Source organism: Cyanistes caeruleus, chromosome 3, assembly GCF_971803275.1.
Source record: "Cyanistes caeruleus chromosome 3, bCyaCae1.hap1.1, whole genome shotgun sequence".
Classification (NCBI taxonomy): domain Eukaryota; kingdom Metazoa; phylum Chordata; class Aves; order Passeriformes; family Paridae; genus Cyanistes; species Cyanistes caeruleus.
Window position 1 is genome coordinate 2,589,899 of NC_141703.1, and position 12,530 is coordinate 2,602,428.

The following is a 12,530-nucleotide window of genomic DNA, read 5'->3' on the forward strand; positions in this document are numbered from 1 at the left end:
CACCGGCTTTGACTTTGTTTCGGCGGGGAGCTCGCGTCGTGTCCTCGGCATCTCGGGCTCCGGGACCAGCTCACTTTGCACTTCGTTCATCGAGCAGCGCCGTCGTTCGGTTTCCTTTTTTTTTTTTTTTTTTTTCCTTCAGAGACAAAATGTCCAAAAATGGTTCAGCCTGCTTAGCCCAATGATTTCTTGCATGGACGCTCTATTTTCTTTTTTTTTTTTTCTTTTTTCTTTTTTTTTTTTTAATTATTATTTTTGGACGGGGAAGGATAGAGTAAAAGAAATCGTTCAGCGGTTTGCTCCCCGTTAAGGAGAAGATCAAGATCCTATTCCCAGCTGCACGCAGAGGACGAAAGCTGCCGTGGGTCTTTCAGGCTGGGTTTGGGAGCCCTCGCTACTGCAGGGTCAGAGCAGAGCTGCCTTCTCCGAGCGGCTTTCCCGTCCTGGTTATAGCTCAGAAATCGCCTCCCCCCTCCTCGCACCATTTCTGTTGGTGGTGTTTTTGTTTGGCTGGTTTAGCTTTATTTTTTCCTCCTCTTTTTGTCCTTTTTTTTTTTTTTTCCCGTTCGTTTATTATTATTATTGTTATTATTAATTATTGGTTTGGGTAAATTCCCTTCCTTCAACGAAAATACTAACTCTGCAGTGGAAATCCATGCCCCCTGCCATTCGGAAGAATCGGGTCTAATATGCCAGTGACATCGCCGCCTTGCAGCAGTCGCGATGAAGGAAAAATCCAAGAATGCGGCAAAGACTAGACGGGAAAAAGAAAATGGAGAATTCTACGAACTGGCCAAACTCCTGCCCCTGCCCTCGGCCATCACCTCGCAGCTGGACAAGGCTTCCATCATCCGCCTCACCACCAGCTACCTGAAAATGCGAGCGGTGTTCCCCGAAGGTAAAAGCGGCCCCGGGGCTCCGGGGGAGAGCGGGGAGGGGGCGCTGGGCTGGGCACGGCCCCATCAGCGCCCGGCAGGAGGGAGGGGGTGCCTGCAGCCGGCTCAGAGAGAGGGGGATTGAGGGCAAAGCGGGCTGGAAATGAGCCCCACTGCCCTGGAAGAGGAGGCAGCGCTGCCCCAAGCCCGGCCGAGGTGGGAGGCAGAGCCGGCCGGTTCATCCCTCCTTCCTCCCCCTCCTCCTCGGCTGCGTTGGCTCCTGGGGACCGTCCCGATGAGAGCGGGCTCGGGTCGTGTCCGCGGCCCCGGAGGAGCCCGCCCGGCTCCCGGGGATGGCCCCTCCGGGGGCGGCCTCGGGGAGAGAAAAAAAAGCCCCAGAACTGTGTGGTTGTTATTATTATTTTGTTATGGTTGGAGTTTTCTGGAGCTAGGGAAGCAGGCTGGGAACGAAGGCGCGGCTGCTCCGCAGCGAGGCCCTGCGGCTTCTCCTGGGGCCGGGGAGAGAGGGGAAGGAGGCTCCGAGCCCAGCCCGGCCGGGACCCCGCTGCTCCCGTGGTTCTTCTCGGGGACACCCAGCAGCGAGACCCGGCACCAGGCTCTCCTTCCCGGAGGGTCTGGGGGAAATCAGCCCCCGGGAGAAGGGGCGAGGGCTGTGCCCGTGCTGCCGCCGAGCTGATGCGGAACGAGCCGCTGCTCAGTGCCTGCGGGTGCCTAAATAAAGCCCAGCTGCCCCGCTTTGTCATTTGTTTGTGCCGCTCCGGCCCAGGAGCAGGGTGAAGGAATTAGCAAATTCCGAAGGGGGAAGGTCTGCTCTCCGGCGCGGTTTCTAAGGAGCTTTATTAAAAGGCTAAAAAGAAAAAAAAAAAAAAACAAAAAAAACCCCTAAAAATAAAATAGAGGGAGGGCGGAAAAATCCCCCTCCCGACCCGAGCAAAGCTTACCGTCGTGGCCATTTAATTGAGAAATTTCGGGAGCACGGAGCAGCCGCGCTATGGGAAGCCGGGGCTCCTTTAGCGTGCGGAGCAAGGGGAGCGAGGCGCTGCTCCGCCGCATTTTCCAGCCATTATTCCCCACCGGGAAATTTCCCGATGAGAAACAGAGCGTCGTAATTTCGAGGTGGGGGTCACTGGCCGGCCGTGCCCCCCGAACGCCTTTGATTTAGGAGGGAGGAAAAGCGGCACGTTTCGAGATGCTGCTGGATGCGTCCCGGCTTTTCCAGCCTTGCTGATCCTCAAGAGCAACGAGGCGACCCCGAGAGCAGGTTTATACCCAGAGCTCGGGTGTGTTTTATGTGTCTGTCTTCCCTAAACAGGCCGGGCGTGCGCTTCCGCACACTCTGCTTATTAAGGGCAACGTTTAAATGCATACAGCGAATTCCTGATCTTTCATCGTCTTAAGTACGGCTGGAAATACATTTAAAACCAAAGCTTTGCATCCAGGGATGACAGGCCGGGGGAATTACCTCCTCCGATCCCCGAGCCCTGCGTTTAGTGCCTGGGAGGGTGGAGGGGAAAGGGGGGAGCCGGACAGAGGAGGCTGCAGAAGGATTTTTTTTAGAGGGGGGTGTTTGTTCCACACAGTCCCGCAGCACCCAAACTTCCCTCTCCCTCGGGATTTGCCCTTGGAAGAGAGGAGGGTGTCCCCCATCCATCCGTCCTTCTCCCCCCTCCTCATACTCGGCTACCGGTTCCCAGTTGGCTTTACTGGGAGGAGAAACAGCTCGGAAAGGATTCCCAGCTTAAATCCTGGACTGGCGAGGCCTGGGGAAAGAACCCCATGGTAGAGGGTTGGATCCGATGGTGGGGGGCACCCCCGGCCGAGGTCCTGGGCCGTGAAATAAAGGTGGGCACGAACCAGGCCCCCTCTCCAGCCCCGGCCTCCGCTGCGCTCCCACGGGAATTGTCCCCGCACAGAGGGTCCAGCACCTCGGGCTGCCCCAGCCGTCACCCTGCGAGGCTTAAAGGGGTGACAGGCTGCGGGGGACAGGTCTGAGATGCCACCAGAAGCGTCCTAGGCCCGGACTAGCTGCGGCCAGCACGATCAGAAGCGGTGCTGAGCTGCAGACCTGGCTCCCAGCTCTGTCTAGACCGGAGGGAAAGAGACAGAGAGAAAGAGAGAGAGGGAAAGAGAGCCGTGTTTTTAAACTCCTCGGCGGATGGCTGACACCCCCATTTCCTAAACATAGTTTAGGAAAAGTTTGAGACCCTCAGCGAGGTGGCTGATCCCGACAGGGCTTGTCAGGCTTTGGGACAGTTCTGCTCAGCCCGGCCAGGCTTTTCCCGAACCCTCAGAGGCGCCCGCTCACACTGCAAGAAAAGAGAGTGAAATTGGATTTCGGCCCCAGCTCCTTTCGCCCTCGCAGTGCAAACCCTGCAAGGGACAAGGTCGTGCTCCGATATCCCAGCCGTGGATCGCTGCGACCTTGAGGTTCAGGAGTTAAAGTCAGGACACGGCAGCCTCCCCCGAGCTGTCGCTCTCTAACACCCTCTTCTCTCGTGTTTTGGGGGTTTTGTTGTTGTTGTTGTCGTCACGGCTTTGTTAGTGTAGAACAGAAATACACCACGAGACGTATTCTGTCTGCTCTGTCAGCGTTCTTTATTTTTGATTTTTATTTTGAAAAGGAGCTAATGAAAGGAGAGGTGAGAATGGATCGCGTTTAATAAACCGCGATTCTCTGTCCCCCGGTTATGGCAGACTGGTGAGATCGTCACCCTCTCCCTCCCCCATCCCCGACGCAGTGTCCAAAACCGATTATAAAATTGAACATTTTTGGTTGTTTAAACCGGATGGGAGCGAGCTAATCCATATGCGACCCAAAATATAATGTGCGCAATACAAAACAATCCGAATAAAGTGACGGAGCGGTAGAACTCAGACCTTCCTTATTCCGAGAGGCAGACAGTAGAAATTACTAGGAATATTCACGGTCTTCGGTCCCCATTTAAACCTGGCCACGAATGTATATTTTAAGAAAATCAAGGCGAATCGCAGCTATTTCATCTGATTGTCACACGCGCTGGGAAAAGGTTCGTTAATGAATTAAACAAATAAATAAAGCGCGAGGCGTGAGTAATCCCTTTTGGAAAGCCAGACCCTATTGTACTAACCACTAATAGTGACATTAAAGGTCTTACTAAAACAAAAATGCTTTTTTTAGGGTTTTCCTGAGGCGCTCCCAGGAGGCGGGAGCCGCTGGCCCCGCGCTGCGGGGTCGGGGCGGGGACGAGCGGCGGCGTCGCTCCGGTCTCTCCCGGCCGGAGGGGAGGGAGGGAGGGAAGGAGAGAGGGAGGGAGAGAGAGGGAAGGGCGGGGGTCACTGCCGTGGGTCTGCCCGTGACCTCCCTGTCTGTAGGACGCCCGCTTTGGGGCCTCTTAACACGATCTGGTGGGTTGGGCTCGGCGGGGAGAGTTGAGTTTGTGCGGGTGTCCTGGGGGGCAGATTTGTTAGAGTATTTTTTTCTCCACTTTTTTTTGTTATTTTATTTTTTTAATTTTATTTTCTGGGAATTCGCCTTTTTTTAAAAAAATATTTTATTTTATTTTTATAAAATTGGAGTCTTGATCTTTACGCCCATCCTTCCCACCGCCCAGCCCTCTGCCGCCTTCCTGACGCTCGCACATCCCTGTCCAGCTCTGCTTCTCCCCAAAGCGCCCCTGACCTGGGGGTTTCCCCCCTCTCAAAGATTCCCCTGGCCGGGTCCGGCTGTTTCCCTCTGGCTCCGGACCCATCCGGGCTCCAGCGGTGCCGTCGGGGCTGAGATCCCTCGCCCCCCGCTGCAGACGGGGCTCGGGGCTCGGGGCTCGGTGTCAGCGCTGCCCTCGCCCCGCTGCCTCCCCCTCCTCACGGGGTGACAGCAGAGCCTCGGACCTCGCCTCAACGAAGGGCACAAAGCTCGATGGAGCTCCAGGACCGCCCCCAGGGAGTTTCCCCGGGGCTCTCCCGGCCGAGGGAGGCACAACCGCGCTGGGGAAAACCCAAAAACCAGAACTGCCGGCGAGCCCCCAGGGTTTGTCGTTGTCCCCATGTTCCTTGAGCTCCCGGGAACAGCCCAGCAGACACAAAGGAAATCCTCCAAGTTACAGGGCAACCCGATACTGAACGTAATAGACGGCTAAGTAATTCTTTATAGCAGAATCCCAAGCTGGAAAGCTCCCGGGCTTTCAAATGTGTGTGTGGACGAATTTCTGTATGCCGAGAGCAAAGGTGGGAGTCGTTCCCAAATATTTCTAGATCTCATTACAGTTTCACTCACCCCGCTGCCTCCCTGGAAACTGAGAAATGTACAAATGGTACAAACTGAGTGCTGAGGTTACTCTGAAAAACAGCCAGAGATGGCAAAAGACGGAGGGGGCGGAGGAGAATTTTGTCCGTGTTTGCCGCAGGGAGCGGGACGCGTTTGAACGAAAACCCACCGGGTTTTCAACCTCAAAAGCAGCACCAATTTTGGGGTGTTTGTATAAAACCCCCTCTGACTCCGGGCCGGAGCTGTCGGAGGCGGAGCTGCCTCCCGCTGCCCGGAGGGGTCCGGCTTGGGGCCGGTGGTTTGTCCTGCCGGACATCCCGGTCCTGCCCTGCCCGGCGGGGACAGACAGCGGGGAGGACGGACACACATCAGAGAAGCTCATCTCGCCCGTGTTTGAGGCGGCGGGGTGCCAGAAAAGCCAAGGTTGAGCCTGGGGCTGGCGAGTGACCGTCCAGCGGGCGGCCCTGGGCCGTGCGGGCTCTGCCGCTGAGCCCAGCCCCGGCTCTCCGGGCTCTCCGCTGCCGGAATCCCCCCGGATCGCTGGATCTGGGTGATCCCTGACCCTGTAGCCGCGCTCGGGGCCAGGCCACCCCCACGGGTGCATTTGCGGGGAGGATGCTCCAGTGGCCCCTAGCAGGGAATTCTCTCTAGGGGCCAGGTAATTCCTGCTGCCAGGGGACATACGGGAATACTTCCTCCCCGGCAGCATCCCCAGACAGGGAGCGCTTCTCATCCCAGCAAAATCCCATCCCGAAGGAGCGGTGCAGGTTTCGGCAGCGATTTTGGCCTCGCTCCAGGCCAGTGAGGGAATCTGTGCGTTATTTACTGGCCGGGCAGGAGCAGCCCGGCCGAGCCTATGGCATCCATAGGTTCACAGGAATGCGCGTTTGCAAATCTCTCGCAGGAGAAGTTAAAATCTCTCGGAGGAGAAGTTAATGGGCGTTAGTCCTTTATTCGAATGTAAGGTTTTATTCGTTTCGTTTTCACCTTTAAAGCGATCTGCTGGCGGATTAAATGATAAAATCACCGGCTTTAAAATAAGCTCAGACGAATGCCAGCCTGATCCACCGAACGTGTTTATGTTTGATGCGCGTTCGCGATTGCGACTCCAATTTAAAATGCCAAAGGGAGCAAATCTGAGGAAATTTTTTATTCCGGGCTAGGAAAGAACCTCAGAACTCGTGCAGATTTTGGGATGCTGTGAAAGGACAGCACAGAGAGAATTGTCTCTCACGGGTGGGGCAGAGACGGGGCTCCTTGTTGAGGAGCTTCGTGAGAGCTCAAGGAATAAATCTGCCTCGTCTTTCGGAATGGAAGAGCTCAGGGCAGTTTTGACACCGCTGTGCGTGATTCTTTTTGTAGGTTTGCAGTGTAAAATTTCGAAATTTGTAATTAGTAAATGGAAATAAGGGCAAACCCCTCGGCACAGGGACAGACTCTGGAGTTTGCTGTTGTTGCCGTCTCGGGGAAGAAACCGCAGGATGACTCCGCGATTCCCAAACTTTTTCTCCCCAGAAACCAAAAAGCATTTCATCAGAAAGGACATTTTTTGCCGTGTCTCTGGAAGTTTAGGAGCCTTTTCCAAACGGAGAATTGGGAAACGGCCGAGAAAAACGCGAATTTTCGTTTGGCTCTTCCGAGCAAATTCCCAGTGCTTTTTTTCAGAGCAGGGAAGGTGTCCTTTCCTTTCCCACCGGGAAAGCGCTGTGAATTCCCGGAATTTGGAGAAACCCGGAGAGACGGACACGGGGTGGGGATGCAGATCCCACTTTTTTGGGTGCTGCTACTGCCCTGGGACGGCGAAAAAGAGGGGTCAGGGCCGGCCGAGCTCCCCGGTGTCCCCTGGCTGGCATGGGAAGCTCCTCGGCGCTTTCCCGGAGGGAGCAGGACATGGAGCCAAGCACAGGGAAGGGAATCAAAACTTGGGGGGAAGCACCGCGTCCTCCCCTCCGCCTCCGGTCTCTCGAGTGGGAGATCCTGCCCATCCCAAGGGATGCCCCAAGAGCGGAGAGAAATCCCTGTAATTCCCAGACCAGGCTGAAGCGGCCAAAGCACAAACGGATCCGTGAGGGCGTCAGGAGGGAATCACGGAGCTGGAGCTCGGGGCAGGAATTCCTGCCAGTTTTCCCTCCCGTTCAGGAGCCGAGAGAAAGGAGATTTCTTTGGAAGCACCTGGGCGGCGAGAGGGCACCGGGGGCGAAAGCGGGGCTTGGTTTCATAGCGGGGCACAGTCGGGCCGACTGTGGGATTCCAGGCTGGCAGCGCCCAAACCCCGCCTTTCACCGCGGGCCGCCGGCCCTCCCGCCGCCTCTGAGGCCTCCCCGGAGCCGGGGACAGCCCCAGGAGCCCTCAGGAGGGTTCGGCTCCCGGCCCGGCCCGGTGGCGGCCTCGGCTCCAGCCAGGAGCTGTTGAGGCGCCTTCCTCAGCGAGGAAGAGAAAAACAAACAAACAAACAAACAGACAAACAAACAAACAAACCCCAATCAGCACAAACCCAGGGCGGCCGCCACTCCGCGCCCCAGGCTCCAGCAGAAACCTTCCGCTCTCACCGCGGCGGGCTCGGCTGTGGGGTCGGGCTGTGGGGTCGGGCTGTGGGCTCGGCTGTGGGGTCGGGCTGTGGGGTCGGGCTGTGGGGTCGGGCTGTGGGCTCGGCTGTGGGGTCGGGCTGTGGGGTCGGGCTGTGAGCTCGGCTGTGGGGTCGGGCTGTGGGGTCGGCTGTGGGGCCGGGCTGTGGGGTCGGCTGTGGGGCCGGGCTGTGGGCTCGGCTGTGGGGTCGGCTGTAGGGTCGGGCTGTGGGGTCGGCTGTGGGGTCGGCTGTGGGCTCGGGCTGTGGGCTCGGCTGTGGGGCCGGGCTGTGGGGTCGGCTGTGGGGCCGGGCTGTGGGCTCGGCTGTGGGGTCAGCAAGGTCAGGGCTCGCTGGGGCCGGGTTTGCGAAGCTGTGTCGGTGCCGTCCGTGCGCAGGTGAAATCGGGACAGTTTATCTCCAATCGAGATCCAGCCCTCTTTAACCTCCTCATCCTCCTCCTTGGCCACCTCGGGGGTGGCCGCTCACAGCGACAGGGACTGGGACAGGGACTGGGATAGGGACAGGGATAGGGACAGGGGCAGGAGCAGGGACAGGGACAGGGACAGGGACAGGGACAGGGACAGGGACAGGGACAGGGGGACGGTGCAAAGACGCATCGCCGGGGCTCTGCGGGAAATGAGCATCCACAGGGATGCTCTGGGCCAGAAGAAGAACAATTCCCTCCTGCCCTGTGCTGTGCGGAGAAGGGACTCAGCCCTCCCCAGCTCCATGCAGGCCCGCACCCCGCGGGAGGAGGGGGAGCACGGGCTCCGGTTCCTGCCCTCAACAAATCCTTGTTTCTTTTGCAGGTCTGGGCGACGCCTGGGGACAGCCGAGCAGGATCGGCCCCTTGGATAACGTGGCCATGGAGCTCGGATCCCACTTGCTTCAGGTAGTGCACGCCTTCCTCCTCCCGGGCTCCTCCTCCTCCTCCTCCTCATCTCATTCCCGAGCCTCGCCGGGCTGGGAGGGCAGAAACCCAGCGACACCGACCACTTGTATTCCAATTATTTTATTTTTTTCGCCTTTGATGCCCTCAAAGCTTTAATCAGAAGCGCCGGGGGTGTCCCCAGGAAGCCCCCGGGGGAGGGGACACCTGGGATGGAGCAGGGAGAGCACCTGAACTGGATCTCCTGGGGACTTTAGCACCTGAAAATTCCGCTGTTCACCATCCCGGTGATCTGCTCTGAAATTCCTCTGAATTCTGAGTTTAGAAGTCGGAACCGGGGCGAGCGTGCCAGCAGGAGAGGAAAAAAAACCAAAAAAAACAACAAACTAAATTTTAATTTTTCAAATTTTTTAAATTCATTTACCGGGCGGGTTTATGGTGGGAGGTGAATTCCTGGCCACAGAGCTGCCGCTGTTTTCACATCCTCGACAGAAAATCTCTGCCCGGGCTCCGCGGCAGCGCTGCCGCCGGCTCCCAGCTTTGGAATGACAAACACAGTTATTTATTTGCTACCACAGAGCATCAGCCCCTCTCCTGAGGGGAAAAACAAGATTTTTGGGAGGCACTGATGACATCCAGGCAATGTCAGAGATCAAAATTATCTCCTGGGGAGGCATTTTTAAAATGGAAATTTTATTTCAAATAGCTGCTGTCCTCTCAGAGTCACGAGTCCACCTGGAGATGCTGACCCAGTTCTGTATGATAACTTGCATGATAATTTAGTGTATATATTAAAATACAGACCCAGTTGTATAAAACGTTGTTGTTACTCCTCCTCCTGGCTGTTCCCCGTTTTGTCTGGCACTAATTGAATTTGCACCAAATTAAATGCCGACCACCTGTAATTCTCATTTTACAGCTCAGCTATTTCTGAATGACAAATGCTGAAGGTTTTAATGAACCCACATTTACTGCAAACCGGGTTTTTTTTTGTTTTTTCTAAGGGTTCTTAGACTGAAATTTTCCATGTGAATTTTCAGCTTCAATGTGCTCTCCTATCCATGAAATTTTGGGATGTACTGCAGTACCAGCAGCATTGACCCAAGTTTATTAATGACACAGGGTAAAGCAATTGCAAGACAACAGTGTTTAAAGCAGAATTGTGGCTAAAACTGCAAACAATTATTTCCCTTTATAATATTTCTAAAAAAATTTAATTTATGCTTAAAAAAAAAAAGGCAAAGAGTAATCTGGTTTCAATTATATGCTGTAGAGTCATTAGTAGGTCAGAGAATAATTTGGAATATTTTCTTATTGGGGTGGCACTAGAGATACATGAAGTAGACAGGATTTTATTGCTTCTCTTCCAGTTCAGTGACTTTAAATGGATTAAAACAGGTGGTTGTTTTACCTATGTACTGTAAAAATTATTTTTGCCTTCCAAATATATTTTCCAGTGATATTTGCATGTGTGGATATTCACTGTTATTCACATGGCAGGTGTTGATCAAAGCTTTCTATGCAGGGTACAGATAACACAGACTTTTTGTTATCAGCTGCTTTTGAAAAAATACCTGAAATTTGGCACTGAAAAATCAAGGTCTCCCCAAACTGAGAGGTTTTGTATCCAAATCATGTCCAGTTTTGGCTGAGCATTACCACATTATTTATTTTTTCTCATATAAATAATATCTGACTAAATCAAACTTCAGTTTTTACTCACACAAGCAACATTTGCCTCCCAGCCAATTTCCTGTCAAGGAGAATTTGTAGGATTGGATCTCAAATTTTGAGGTTTACAGGCTGCAAGGATAAAACTTTATCACACTCAAAGAGAAATATTTGTGCTTATTAAGTTTTGGATGCTGGCTTTTTCTGCTTTCTTTTTTGGAAGTTCACATTGTTCCACAGCAGAGAGCTCTCTGTTCAGAAATACATTATTGAAAATGCAGCTAAATTTAAACATTGCTCGTGGTGCCATTAAAGAAATTGCAAATAGCAGCGAGCTGGGTCTGCCAGTTATGGCACAAAAAAAGGCTCACGTAGGGCCTGACTTCCCCTGAGCACCACAGAGCTCAGGATTTGGGCTAAGCACTAAAAAAACCCTGAATCAGCAGCAAAATATCCCCTGAAAGTGCAGCAGCAGAGCTGCATCTGCAGGGGAATGAGGTGGATTTCACAACATCCCTGTGTTTAAAGGAACAAAATCAGATAAAAGTTTTCTATTCCTCAAGTTTTGCTGTTTGCTGTTGTTGAATTCAGAAATCATCCTCCAAAATATTTTTTTTTCCCCACTGTAAATGCTTTGAACATATTTCTTGCTTCTTACTCTGTGAATTTCTCTCTGTTTCAGACTTTGGATGGCTTTGTTTTCGTGGTGGCATCTGATGGCAAAATAATGTACATTTCAGAAACAGCATCTGTGCACCTTGGCCTGTCCCAGGTATGGGGGGGAGTGCTCTGACAGCTAAAGCCTGAATAAAATAAAACTGCTAAATGCAAATTTGGACCCTCACACTGCTGCCTTGCCTTTATACAAAGTCATTTTTTGTCAGGGCTGTTTGAAGCTTTCTTCTCCCTGAAAAGAGCTTTGGTAAAATACTCAAATTTCCTTTCCTTGCCACCACACCGCCCTGTCTTTATATCTGTTCTTGTTCATTGTATTTTACTCCTCATTACCTTTCAGAAGGGCCATAAATTAGATGATATTGCAAATTGCAGATGGAGGCAGGGCCTTGAAAGCCAAGCAATAGGGCTGAAATAAAGCTCAGAACTGGAGTCTGGGAGCCTTAGATTGTGTCAGATATTGAGGCTGCCTATGAAAGGGAGAGGAAATCTGATGTGGAACAGGAGTTTTGTGGCAAATGTGCTGGAGGAGGAGGGAAAAAAATAAAATAAAAATAAATAAATAAAAATAAAAGGAAAAGGGGGGCAGATTTATGAGTGTTCACATGGAATTCAGGGTAGTTTTTCCTGAGTTTTTCCAGCTCAGTGGTCTTTTCAGTAAAGCGTTTTATATGCTTGTGATAGAACTCATAAAACTCAGTTTACTACTGTTCTGCACCAGAAGTATGAGAGGGTTTTATGGTGTTTTTTTTCCTCTTAGATGGACATTTCTAATTTTTTTTCTTTTTTTTTCCTTCTTGGGATAGGCACAGGCAAAGAGCCTGAATTTATTGTAGAAAGTGACTTTCCCTACCTTTGTCTGTAGCTGAAATTCACCTGACCTAAAATTTGCCAAAGTTGCATAAAAAAAAATCCTCATTAATTTCAGCAGGCCCTGGATGAGACCTGCAAGAAACTGAAGTGTTCAGTTGTGTGTCAAACATTTATAAATAAATAAATTTGATTTATTTTAATAAATAAACAGCAGAGGAGAATGAGGAGATGAAAGTGAGAGACAGGAGAATATTCTGAAAGTATCTGGCTAATTTATCCTGTGGCTGTTTCAATGGGCAGAGAGGGGAGCTTTAATAGTGGGGATTATTTGTGTACCTTAATTATTGTAGTAATCAGTATTTTAAATTGAAAAATACATGGAGTTCTTTGGATGTGTGTTTATAACTGTGATATTAGAATTAGTGAGAGAAAATAGAACTCAAGAGGTAGAGAAAACAAGGATATAAACCCATAAAAACCATTTCTAAACCCCTGTTTCTCTAATATCTTTAGAAAAAGTCATTTTGGGAATAAATAGCCACCATAAATGGCCATTTACCTTTAATTCTTTTTACCTGCTAATTTTAAAAACGTGAGCAGGAAACATTCTTAGTTCAGTTTGTTCAGTTCACTCTGTTAAGGTTTGTTTTAGTTGTTTCATACCATTTAATTCAAGTCCAAAGTCCTTTAACTATTACTTTACTTGAAAATAAGCTTCCCTACAGAAGGGCCCTATTTTCTACTCCTGTTTCAACCTGAGTTTCTCTCACTCTGAAT

At 51.9% G+C, this 12,530-nt stretch overlaps 1 protein-coding gene across 2 annotated transcripts in view; it reads left to right on the plus strand.

Annotated features, from left to right (window-relative positions):
- Positions 1 to 585: 585 nt before the first annotated feature.
- SIM2 (SIM bHLH transcription factor 2) overlaps positions 586 to 12,530 on the plus strand; it is a 52,504-nt gene continuing 40,559 nt past the window's right edge. The window contains exons 1-3 of one of the 2 annotated variants that reach the window (XM_086883954.1): positions 586 to 898; positions 8,515 to 8,597; positions 10,948 to 11,037. In XM_086883954.1, the coding sequence (XP_086740080.1) occupies positions 724 to 898; positions 8,515 to 8,597; positions 10,948 to 11,037 (348 nt within the window). In that variant the 5' untranslated portion in view covers positions 586 to 723. Of the gene's footprint in view, positions 899 to 7,187; positions 7,710 to 8,514; positions 8,598 to 10,947; positions 11,038 to 12,530 lie in introns of those variants that run through there. The other variant, XM_086883955.1, reaches the window with a different exon arrangement.